This window comes from Cryptotermes secundus, unplaced genomic scaffold (genome assembly GCF_002891405.2).
Source record: "Cryptotermes secundus unplaced genomic scaffold, Csec_1.0 scaffold834, whole genome shotgun sequence".
Taxonomy (NCBI): Eukaryota; Metazoa; Arthropoda; class Insecta; order Blattodea; family Kalotermitidae; genus Cryptotermes; species Cryptotermes secundus.
In genome coordinates this window covers 628,831-641,519 of record NW_019730112.1, presented here as the reverse complement: position 1 = coordinate 641,519, position 12,689 = coordinate 628,831, and the positions used below count along the sequence as shown (strand labels likewise).

General features: G+C 37.8%; 1 protein-coding gene across 10 annotated transcripts in view; it reads right to left on the bottom strand.

The window, feature by feature from the left end:
• Positions 1–10,631: 10,631 nt before the first annotated feature.
• The window catches only part of LOC111866224 (serine/threonine-protein kinase 26), an 82,196-nt gene continuing 80,138 nt past the window's right edge, over positions 10,632–12,689 (bottom strand). For all 10 annotated transcript variants that reach the window (XM_033752172.1, XM_023854982.2, XM_023854983.2 and 7 more), the window contains one exon: positions 10,632–10,839. In XM_033752172.1, the coding sequence (XP_033608063.1) occupies positions 10,827–10,839 (13 nt within the window). In that variant the 3' untranslated portion in view covers positions 10,632–10,826. The remainder of the gene's footprint in view (positions 10,840–12,689) is intronic.

The window sequence follows — 12,689 nt, the reverse complement described above, 5'->3', positions numbered from 1 at the left end:
TTTTTTTTTTTCAAAATAAGGAAAGTAGGGTAAAAAGGGGCAGTGTCTAGTGTTGTCTAACGAAACATCCGCCACTGGACGGTCTCTTGCATAGAAACAAATCAAGAGACAGTGAACTAAGCAGGGCGAGCGAATGACGAGCCGAAGTGTTCCCTCCATCCTCTCGCACTGCTGCAAGCCTAGTGTGGGGTTGGTTATCGCTAGTCTATACGTTTCAAATAACACACAGCAGTGCTGTGGCCAGCACAAACCCTGCGAAATCAGAATTGTCGCAGGGAGCTGGAACGTGAGAAACAAGTTTAAGGAAATCTCCCATGTAGAAATCATGTCACATTTATTTACCAACTGTTTAACTCTGTTTGATGGAATGATCCAGACGAATGAACTTCAAGTAGCTTACGATAATTCTCTCTTATTTCTTTACTTCCTCTCTCTTTCTTCTTCCGCCATTCATTCTTCGTCTTCTTAATGTTTCACATGAGACGCCATGAAATATATAGTATTCAGCGGTACTCAGTTCATGCCGTGTATTCAGTAGGTATCTGCTTCGAATCCTCGGCGGACTACAGGCAATCCAGACATTCTGCTTGATACAAGCTACGCGAAATCAAGTTTATATTACGTATCGTATGTATAAAACCCACACACATATATGACTTGATAGGAGATTTCATTAAAAGTGCCGATTTTCAGTCATAGGCTTATCGATCTATATAATGAACTCTGATTTAGACAAGGCTATGAGCGGAATGTTCCATGCGTCCCATAAGCGAAACTGTTTTAATATTAAGGAATGGAAGATAGGAAGGGGGAGTGAGAATAAGACGGGCAAATACCGAAGAGAGAAGGAGATGAAGGGAAAAAGGCCGCTCCTTAGCTCAAGCGATTAGTCGCTGGCTTGGGGCGGGTTTTCTCCGGGTACTTCGGTTTCCCCTGCCAATCTTCATTCCACAAAATTCTCCATCATCATACTCACCCGGGGCAGGCTACAATAGGTCAATCAGTGGCCGCCGTGCCGAGTGGACCCAGTTGGACTCAACCCCCCACTAAACGAATTTAAATTTTAATTTTTAAGGGAAAAAGGAACGGAAGAACAGTGGCGAGCGATCTGAATCAGATCTGCTCGAGCTGAATGATCGGAATTGAGCCTTTCGTTGTTCATTGGTTCGTTGGTATGCGATCCGTGGTAGTACACAAAGGTGGTATTTTACAACTCACTGACTCTCCGTGCCGCGGACCACAGACAGTACAGAAATTGCTATCGTTTCGATCTGCATGTTAGTAAAACGAACCGTGCCGACTTCGAAGCATGTCTTTACGTATGCGGGGTCCTCGTAATGTACCAAGTAGTAATTCATCTGCGAACACAATTACCAGAATAATGATGCCACTACTAATGCAGACGCTATGTAATTGAGAAATCCTTTGTCAAACATAACAGAATGAAGTGAAAAATTCGGCGCGATTTAGGACTAAAATTTGGCCCCGACCTCACTATAGGATGTCATGAGGGCAATGACATCTGTAAACTTGCATGGAAATGTGCATTTAATACACTTGGGAGATAAACAAAATTAGAATTACGGTCTCTTCGCTTGCGGATTTCTTATATTTTTCCTTCTACCCTGAAGATGGAGGCGGTACGTTCCTCCGAAACGTCGGTTAACACCACATATACACGGTGCCAAATCCCAGAAGACTGCTTTCTTTATAGTCACCGCCGTGAAAGCCTCAAATCTTATATATTTCACATAGTATATCTTTACTATGTATTTGTCTGATTCTCTAACACTCGTATATTTTCGATTTAATTGTAGTCAAATTTTCCAGCGGGAGCCTCTGTGCAAAATTTCAGAGCTATGGGAAGAACCCTAACATACTGTAGAGTCTGTCATTACTGTCTAGAACAAACGAAACAAATCTACGCTGTACCTTCAAATGAGTTACCCAAATGAAACGTGGCACATCAATATATGGATCAGGCCACTTTCGTAATGTATGACTGTTTAACCCATACAGAATCAGGGTGCCAGAAATCTAAGATAGCAGCAAGGGTGTCATTGTTCAGCTAGCTCAGATATGGGCAAACTTTACAAGCAAGATGCCGGATCAAGAGTCGTGTTTTGCCAGACTGCAGCGAGGTTACTGCAGTTTTCTTAAATATTCTTTGAAAAGCAGAAGTATATAATATGCGTAATGAATGCTGTTATCACATTAATGCAACAGATGGTGCTGCTAAAAATTGTTCACAAGCTTCTCAAAATTTGGTGCGAATGTGGATGATGCAATATGCAAAATTGTGTTCAAATATTCACCTGTCACCTGATTACCAATAAAATTCTTTTGAAAAGTGTTCATTGCCTTGATTATAATTGTATATAATTGGAATTGGTGTAGTGTGTCAGCTTGTGGTGTTTCATTTTCCTGAGCTTTTGAGTATTCTCTTATTACGAATGTATTCAGCAGATACGTGCTTATGTTTTTCTCTATATTCAGGCTGTCGTTCGGCATGTAACTTTGCTCGTTTGGGTACATTAGTACAATTATCTTCTTCTAACCGCTTCCTTTTCCTGTATTCTTTCATTTATGCAGCACGACTATTACCAGCGGACATCTTTACAGTGCGTGACGTCATATGCTGGCAACTTGCCTATAGCATTGCATCATCCACTAAACAGATGAAGTGAACTAGCCTATTAGTTACAAACAACTGATCATAACTCATAAACTGTAAGCGATGGACCAAAACGGATTGCATTTTTTGAGAAGCTCGCATTTGTTAACGTATTCCACTCGCAATATGTCCGATCCATCTCTTACGGTTTAGCCATGGCAGGCGGTTCTTATACTTGGTTTATAAGCATATCTGTTCACACTGTTTATTATAAAACGTTAAACTGATAAAATTTCTTGACATCATGCACTGCGAAACAAAACGTGGAACTCGCTAATAATTCACAAATGGAAGATGGTCTGTTATCCAACTCCTATTGCGTGTAGCAAGAGCCAAAATAGATCTCGCATTGCTTTCCATGCCACTTCTCTCTCAGCAGAGGGTCCGCTTTTGAAGACTACCGTTGATTCAGCCTGTAGCTCGGGGCATATTGCGGATGCTGTTTCCAAGGGTACTGCTAACACCTCATGGGTTAATTGCTGATATACGAACATGGGCAGTCTCCCATTAATAACCCGATTTTTGCATGCAATCACAGATGGCCCTACATATACTGCATATGTAATACAAATGCAATAAACATCGTGACATTTGCACATCGTAAATAAAAATACAGCATATTAAAATGTTGGGTGTGCCTGCCGACTGGCTGGACGACAGAGGGGTCGAAATTCGAGTCCCAAATGGGTCAAGAATTTTTTCTTCTCCACGTCGTCAAGACTGGCCCTGGGGCTAACCCAGCCTCATATCCAATAGGTATAAAGGGCTCTTTAACCAGGGGTAAAGCTGGCCACCCACCTCCAACTAGTGCAAAGGTCAAGAAAACGTAGATCTACGCATCCACTCCCACACACATCTTCATGGCATAATGCTTAATTAGTTAAGCACAGGGATACCGTTACTTTCACTAAATGTTGAATTTTGTATTAAATTACATATCTATGAATGATGGTGAAGGCCTCTGTTGACGACGTATTTAGAAGCAATGGGCTCACCTGTTTGTGACAAAGAGTGGCGTGAGATTGGAACTGGAAGTGCTGAAGGAAATGCTCGACGACAAACTGGCATATAGGATACCAGGGTATGTTTGGCAGGTGGCATATATTCAGCTTCACATCCAACACTATTTCCATTTGTCTTTGTGGGTACAAGTATAAGCAAATATGAACTGGGCTAGGCTTTACTGTAGATTTATTTATTTTTAATGATCTAGTTTTTATCATATTTTGACTTTAAAAATGTAGCAATACAATTTATTTCCAACACTCAGACCCTTAAAAATTATGAACGGTGATTTATTCCCCTAGAATGCAAGCATGTAGAATTTAAATGTCCCATACAACAATACAGACTATGTATAACTACATGGAGCTGAGCTCTTCTTACAAAGCCAACAGTTGCTCAGCTGATAAAGGCAACACACTCTTTGAAAGACAGGAAGACTGTAACACAAAGACAAAATACAAACCATTCGTTTTTTGGGTTTTAATGAAAAGCTGGCATTCATTTCGTTTATTGTTATTATAAAGGGAATTTGCATAAAAGTTACCAAGTTTCAGTGTGGTTATATTTCTCACTGTGGAACATGCCAGGTCTCATATGGAAACTTACTAATACCAGCAACTGCATTATAGCTAAACTAAATAAATAATAACATTTTCAAAGAAAGTGAGCCTTTACTGAGAAAATCTGAAATCCATACACAATTAGTGCAGTTAGTCAATATTATCAGTTAGCAAGTTTGTATTTTATTTCAGTTTTAAACTTTATACATCATTTACTTATTTGTATTGTATTCTGTCTGTACAACCAGAGCTTACACATTTAATTAATAAGGTATGCTGCAAATATTCATTCTGTGTACATAATTCATCACCCATGGATGAACTGTACAAAGGTTAAAATCCACAATGACGAAATATACTACAAGTACTATTATACCTGCATATCTCCTACACAGGAAAAAATGTAAACAATTAAAATTCAACAATCATTAGTGTACAATATTTCAACATTTAATATTAAAGCATCTGTCTTAAAGAAATGTGTCAATCTTACCTTTCCCAGTATCCCACTGAAAGTTGCAATGCTCAGGGAAGAATTTTACATCAAATGTTAGTCCCTGTGGGGCAGGGGAACTGTAATAGTTGAAACCAAGTTAGGTAAACCTGTATTGTTTGCACTTATATCACAGTAATTGATAAATCCTTTTCTTTCAAATTTACATATAAATCAATCGCCATTATTTACTTGAACACTGTAACTGAAATGCCTTTAACTCCATGATAAGGATTCATGCTGCTACTCACTCATATGATAGTCAATTACTGTATTTACATTAATGTTAAACTTGCTGACCTGCACACACACCTTTTTTTTTACAGACATTCACACAAGAAACAACGCATTGGCACTTTCTAGGGGCAGAATGTGGCATAGTACTTGGGTTATCACATCATGCATACAGTAATACTGAAAAGTGATTCATTACATCACAAGCCACTAGCATCACCAGTTTGCAGCCAGTTCTAGCTACCCATCACGGCACAGAAATGAGACCACTATATGTTACATCAATAATAGAAAGCTGTGCCAGTTATGCTTTGGGAAGATACTGAAGTCAGTCATTTTAACAGCAGAAGGGGACACATGAAATTCAAACAGAAAGTATGCAGTGATTTTATACTATAACTTAAGTGAATGAATGAGAAATGTTTTGTCTGATGCCACATGCTATACTGCGTAGAAATATTTTTCTGCTCGTAATTTATAAAACCATATAAAATTTCAGTTCCTTGTTCAATTCAAAATGTTCAAATTAAATTTCCAACATTAATGTGGATCCAGTTTCTAGGCACTATCACCATTTAGATGTACTGCCAACTTCACCTTGAAAATATAAACATTACAAATCTCTGAACAACTTCAACACTGCCTCTACCCACACAGTGCTTTCAACAAGAAACACAGTTCACATTAGCAATGAACTGCTGTATAATATTCCCCAGTGTTTTTCCCACATTCCACAAAAAATACAAGAGGAGCACTAGGAAATATTAAACATTTTCTGCAAAGTACGAAAGCAAGTCTTTGCCCCTATTTTTTTTTTCAGCCACAATAATACACATACAGGAAAATCAAAATACAGGCAGTGTTGTAAGTATCTCTGACTATTTTTCCACAGTCACCTGGGGATTCTCATGGACGATGTGGTTCTCCTCCATGACAACACCAGGCTTCATGTGGCAAACAGGACCACTGCCCGACTGCAGTCATTCGGATGGGAGATTATGGAGCATGCACTGTATAGTCTAGACCTCACACGTGTTCAGTCCACCAAAGAAGTTCCTGGCAGGCCAGAGGTTCATTTCTGACAACGCAAAAACCGCTGTCTGGCGGTCGTTCTGCGCTCAACTGGCCAAATTCTACAACAGTGACATCTTCAAATTAGTGGTGCGATGGGACAAATGCCTGAACCGGGGTGGTGACTATGTGGAAAAATAGTCAAGGGTACTTAAAACACTGCCTGTATTTTGATTTCTCTGTATTTGTATTATTGTGGCTGAAAAAAAATTGGGGCAAAGATTTTTTGATTTGCCCTCGTATATACTGTCGTGGTCCTGCGGAATCACCATAGGTTTATCTATTCACTTGTAAACTTGCAACTTTGAGAGAAATCAGTAACAGAAGTCACTGACACACGAAGAAAGGTAACAGTGTATGTTTCCCTTTATAATATCCATGTGTTCCTACAATTTACTCTTAGTTTCTGGCAACAAAACACAGCAGAGTGGGTTCATCTTCTGTACCATGCCACCAGCATGCTGGCAAACCAGAGCAACAAGGGAGGAGAGACGGTCCACAACTGAAAGAGGAATATTAACAGTATAATGGAGTGCATGTAATCCACTCTCTTTACCTCCTCTTCATAGATTCTTCCTTAACTCATCAACTTTTCACAAAATTACCTTATATTATGACAAAATAAAATGACATAGTGAGTGCTTTTGTACTCTCCATCTGAAATTAGCAACAGACAAATAACANGGAGGAATATAAAAAAGGAAAAGAAACGTAGTCTCAGGATATGAAAGAGCACTTGTGAACTCAACATACAAATGCTGGTTAACAATTCATTTTGAAAAGGGATTCTAGAACTGTAGTTGGGTACTAACACATCTGATTCAGGACTTTCAAAACAATCATATATAAATTTATATATATATTTATATGTATATACATATCTAAAAAAATACATTCTTGTAATCAAGAAAAAACATGGACAAGAGTTCCTAAATTATCAACTCTACATGTACATATATACATACTCATCCATTTAGCATTAGTGGAGGGGCAGGCGACAAAAATCAACAAGTATACATATGGAAGGTAAACCACTGGTACGATGTTACCATTTAGTGGGGCAATTATCAGAGAGAACTTCCCATAATATTATGCTGTGTGATATAGATAAGTATGGCAGGAGACAATACATAAAGAAATTTATAATGAGTCCATGCCTGTGTTCCATCCTGGGGCAGTGATTCTCCATTACTTTGACTAAACTGAAGGTCCACTACAGGTGCTGGTGGAAGTACATAAACATCAGATTAGCTGCACATTATATTTTTCTTACAATTCACACCTGCTGAACTAGAAGTATTTATATTGTACATGAAATATTTTTGCATCACCCCCATAAAGAAACAACTTGTGAATGCCCTTGGGAACTAAGGCAGCAAACTTTCCTGCAGAAAGGCTTACATGCTACAATATTTACTCCCAGTATATACTGCAAATATTACAGAAGCTGTCATTACTCTCACAGAACAATCACACATTGGTTTTCTATTTTACTATGGCATTTGTAGTCCAGAACTTAATCAGAAGCACACAGGTGTCAAGAAATTTTGAGTACATTGTACAGAATATTAATCACAAATTTGTTATGCAAAGTAAAGTTTCTGTCTTGGCAAGAAATCACCTTCATTTTGCATACGATACATTACTGTTGTATCTACACATTACAAGAAATATCCACTTCTTAGACTTGTAAAATAATAAGAGAAGATTATCAAAACTTATGTGACACTAAGAAAGAGATGGCCACTTCACAACTAAGGGAACAAAGTAAAAGAAAGGATGGGTAATCTCATCTATATTCTTCTATGCTCTTATATTTGTAATATTAATATTTAACTCATCTAAATTCACGGCTACAATTTCTGAGTGACACAGTGTGGACAGACATGGACATACACAAACTAATATTATCAGTATGTAAGATTTGAGGCTTTCACGGGGGTGACTATGAAGAAAGCAGTCTTCTGGGATTTGGCACCATGTATATGTGGTGTTAACCGACGTTTCGGAGGAACGTATCACCTACGGTTCTCACGGTCTCTTCGCTTGCAGATTTCTTATATTTTTTCTTCTACCCTGAAGATGGAGGCGATACATTCCTCAGAAACGACGTTAACACCACATATACACGGTGCCAAATCCCAGAAGACTACTTTCTTAATATTATCAGTACTTACTGCCTCGTTTTAGATATATGTCCAATGTATTAAAATTCTCAGCTAACAGACTAGATCCACAGTACCATTCGCAACAAACGTTTTTGAACTTCCAATAACCTTAAGACTTGGCCATGGAATCATAAAAATTACAAATTAGATTTTTACGTAATTAACATAGGTCATAAGACATCCAAAACTCACATTATGAAAATAGAATCAAATTACAAGTAATGTTGATAATCTTGATAATACTAATGCTTCCACATTTCTGCCCAAGTAGCAGTGATGTCAGTTCAAGAAACTTACTTTGCATTACAATTTGCTCTGTTCTTTTAATTTCATTCTGAACTTCCTTCTTAAAAAAAAATAGATCCAGTGTCGTTACATTTTGCATGTCATTTCACATAAAATGCAAAGACAAAATACTACGATAAATGCACCGATTCATGCTCATATAAACTGTGGTGATTTATAGTTATCTAAAGATGTCTGATGAACATATATTACTCCCTTTTTCCTGTACCATTTTCCCGCTTTAGCTCAACAGCAACTGAAAAGATCTTGGTAATGGATGAGTCATGAACTATAACAAAACATTTTCACCTTCCATTCAATGTGTTAACACCTTCCTCTGCATGCTTAAATTTGGAAAAGTGGAAATGATGTTTAGATAATAACCCCCCTTCCAAAGCCAATACAAGAATATGTTCCTATGGAGTAAGAAATTTGTAAGAACATAGAAGCATTATATATTACCGATTCATTGCGTTCATACAAGAAAACGATATAAATTTCAACACTTAATTAGAATTAAAACTCACAAACACTTCTTTCATACAAAAGAACATCCATTCCCACAAAAAATCTGTTCAGTAAGACTAACAAAAGTTTCAGTTTGTTTCAATTATACCTCCCAATTTATATTCTGACTTCATTTCTTGTAACAAATGAATAAATAAATGATTTTGCATTACTGCAAATATTTCATTCAGGTCCATATGCATCTTGAGATGTGACCTACTCAGACTGAACTGGTCTAAATAGAAAGTGTTAATTACTGACCGCATAACTATGTATTTTTGTGATTATTAACTTAAATGACGCCTCTGTGTACAATTAAGGTGAACACGGAAGGGAATGTATATAGCTAGAGCTTCTCTATAATAAATTTACAAAAGGGAAAAGCCACATTTATTTCTCTGTTTCAGAATTAAAAGTAAATGCCATTCTTAAAATGTACCCCACAGAAACAAAATAACACACTATTTAAGCCAATGTTTTACAGTGTATAACCTGGTTGTTTGAGACCAAATTTAGATCAGAAAACTAGAAAATTGAAAGAATTTTTAATCCTTTTGTTGTAAATTACTGAATACAACCATCGGGTACTGTGCATCAAGAATGTAAAATTTTCTGTGCAAAGTTCTTGATTGAAGGAAGCAGCTTGAATTTGGCACTGTCTTCCTTACAGGGGAACACAGCATCTTCAGCCCTAGTTCTGCTGGTACCCAACACTGATAATAATATTCCATACCGAGAGGATCAACCATGTAACTGTTTACTACTAACGCATAGTTACATTAACACACCCGTGGCTCCTGTGAACCAGAACTATATATATAAAGATTTTGTGGCCTGACAGAGTGACCGCCGCTTATTGGCGAAGTTAGTGCCAACTTTTGCAGATAGAGGGTGTCACGTGGTCAGCGCAACAGATCCCAATGACCATTAATCCCAGTTTTCCAGACCGGAGCCGCTATCTCCTTGAAATAGCTCCTCAATTATCCTCACAAGGCTGAGTGGACCCCGTTCCAGACCCATTACCTTCTCAGAAAATTTCGTAGTGCTGGGAATTGAACCCGGGACCTCTGGATCTGTAAGCAGGAACTCTGACCATAAGACCATAGAGGAGGTCCCCAGAACTAGGAAATTAAATTAAGACATTCAGATTTTGTTGTTTGTGTGTGTCTGAGAGTAACATCAGATTCACATAATGTCTGCGGCTAAGATTACACATGTAAACATGTGTAATGTATAGAAGTTAAATGAAGTGGTTTCTCATTACAGCAACATTACCATAGTTCTCTCCATGAATCTCCTGATGGTGCACATTCAACAATTCTAGTCTTGACAGGTCATAAGTCATACAATAAAAAACACTGTTATAGTACTGTAGCAAATAAAAATGTTTTTAACAAAGGGTAATATTATGCAAATAAAATAATAGTGCATAACGGATGACTAAAACTTAAGAAAATTACGTCTATAACCTTGATCTGTCATGGCCAGTTTCACAGAATCCATTCCAAATTCACAACTGATAACAGAGGGTTGCAACACCAATTCCACCTGTTGCACCCTTATGCCTCAATCTGAAAATAACTTTTTCTCATCATGGACAAAGACATTTTCCTTATGGTTGGCATTTATTTTCATCATTTCAGCCATACTGCCAGCCAAAAACTGGCATACAGTAACAAAAAGTAAGTTCAGAGTGATAAAGAAAGTGTACTTCCATTACTTAACAACACAAAGGAACTTATTTATAAAAGTGACACCAGCCGCTGTACAGAGGTCCTGAGTTCTGCAACACTTCACCCTGCTGCAGCTTATCCAACAAGGAGGTTCTTCTATGATGTGTCCCTGGAATCAAACAGGCAATATCATGTACAGCATTCATCCACGTCTGCTTTCCTGCCTGGTCAGGGTGAAGGAACCAACACCAATGTGGTGGAAGCACCCACAGGCCAGAATTCTATTTGCTCCTGATGAGACAGAGATGAAATTTGACATCCAAACCATGCTCGTGCTGTGAAGACAGACAGGTAAAGGGTGTGGGAAAATCTCAAACACGAGATCAATAAAACTTTTCCAGAAAAAATGCACCTAGATCAAAGGTCTGACAGGTGAACTCCATGATTGCAAGGAGTAAGGATTATCTGTTTTTTAATACACTTCTCTTTTATTTTGCTTGAATATGAAAGGTCAAATAGACAATCCTTCTTTAAATTTTACATTCAATTTTTACTTTTAAAAATACATAGCTTTAGTAAGGATGCTTCTGTAGAATACAGAGGTACATTCATTCGTTATGGTCTTATACTGTCTGTTGGTAGAGTGGGATGCTAGCTAGAGGGCAGTTTCTTCCCAACAAAATGGTAATGTGATACCACACAGAACTGGAGGTTCCAACTATCTTTGATTAATGTTTTCAGCAAAGTCACTTTACTTATCTGATATTATGATAGCCATTTAAAACGGTGTCATCTGAAATCCAAGCACATTCCCACAAACAAAAATTACACATTCAGATCTGGGCAAATAAGCAACATAAGTCATGCCGTGACACAAACGGTTGCACAAAGTGGAAGAAAAAAAAACATACAGTACATTTCTATGCGCTACTGCATGTTTGTTTGGCGATCAGTCGGCTGTGAGCATTCTTTATCTGTGATGTGCAACCCACAGTGTGTTACAGTACTGAACACTTTTACTAAGAATTAATTATGAATAATTTGAGCAGTACTACACACGGGCAAATATCACAAAAATTCAATCCTATGTGATGTTCCCCACAAATGAATGATCAAAAGAGGACTATGACCATCACATTCCTTAGTTCTGAATATGTTTCGTTTGTGGAGAAACTTGAAACAGACAGCCTACAGAAATAATCCATATCGAATTCTGGGAGATTATTCTAGAAATCATATATGCTGACCTTCAACATGCTGCAGAATTCCTTACATCACTGTGAAATGTGCTTGAATGTTGGAAGACATCACCTTTATCAATTACTGTTAATATTTGAGAAGTACAGTGCCTTTAATGAAAACATTTCTCGTGCATGGATGGGACCTCTACGTGGTAGCACGTTAATATTATTACTAGAAGAAATTTTTCCCACTCTGCAAACAAAGAGTGATGAGACCACAAACTAAGGGCTGAACCACTCTCTAAACTGTGCAGCATATTTAGAATAAAGTTTCTTACATACAATGTAAGCACGCACGCGCGCGCGCGCGCACACACACACACACACACACACACACACACACACACACACGCACGCGCACACACACAACACTGTCTAACCGCCATTTATTGTTCCTCAATTTCAAGTTTCCCCTCATTTCATATTCAATTTCAATGATCCTGAATCAATAACTGCAACATTAAATTACTTCCACCAAAAATTTTTCTCAGATAAACTGCTCCGAAAAGAAACCTCAAATGGGAGTTCTGCACACGTGTGTATAGCAGCTCAATTTATGTCAAACCCTTATTTCTGTAATTTTCAATCTGGGGGAATGAAATTTGGTTTCCCATTTAGGTAAATATGGCCTAGCAAAAATTATGAAAAGGAAAAGAACAGTGGACTGCTTCATCATTAACTTACAGTATCTTTGCTTTCACAGAAGAACTGAAATAAAACTAGTAGGCATTGTAATTTCTTCTCAGAATTCCCCATTACAATAAGTTCCAGCAACTTA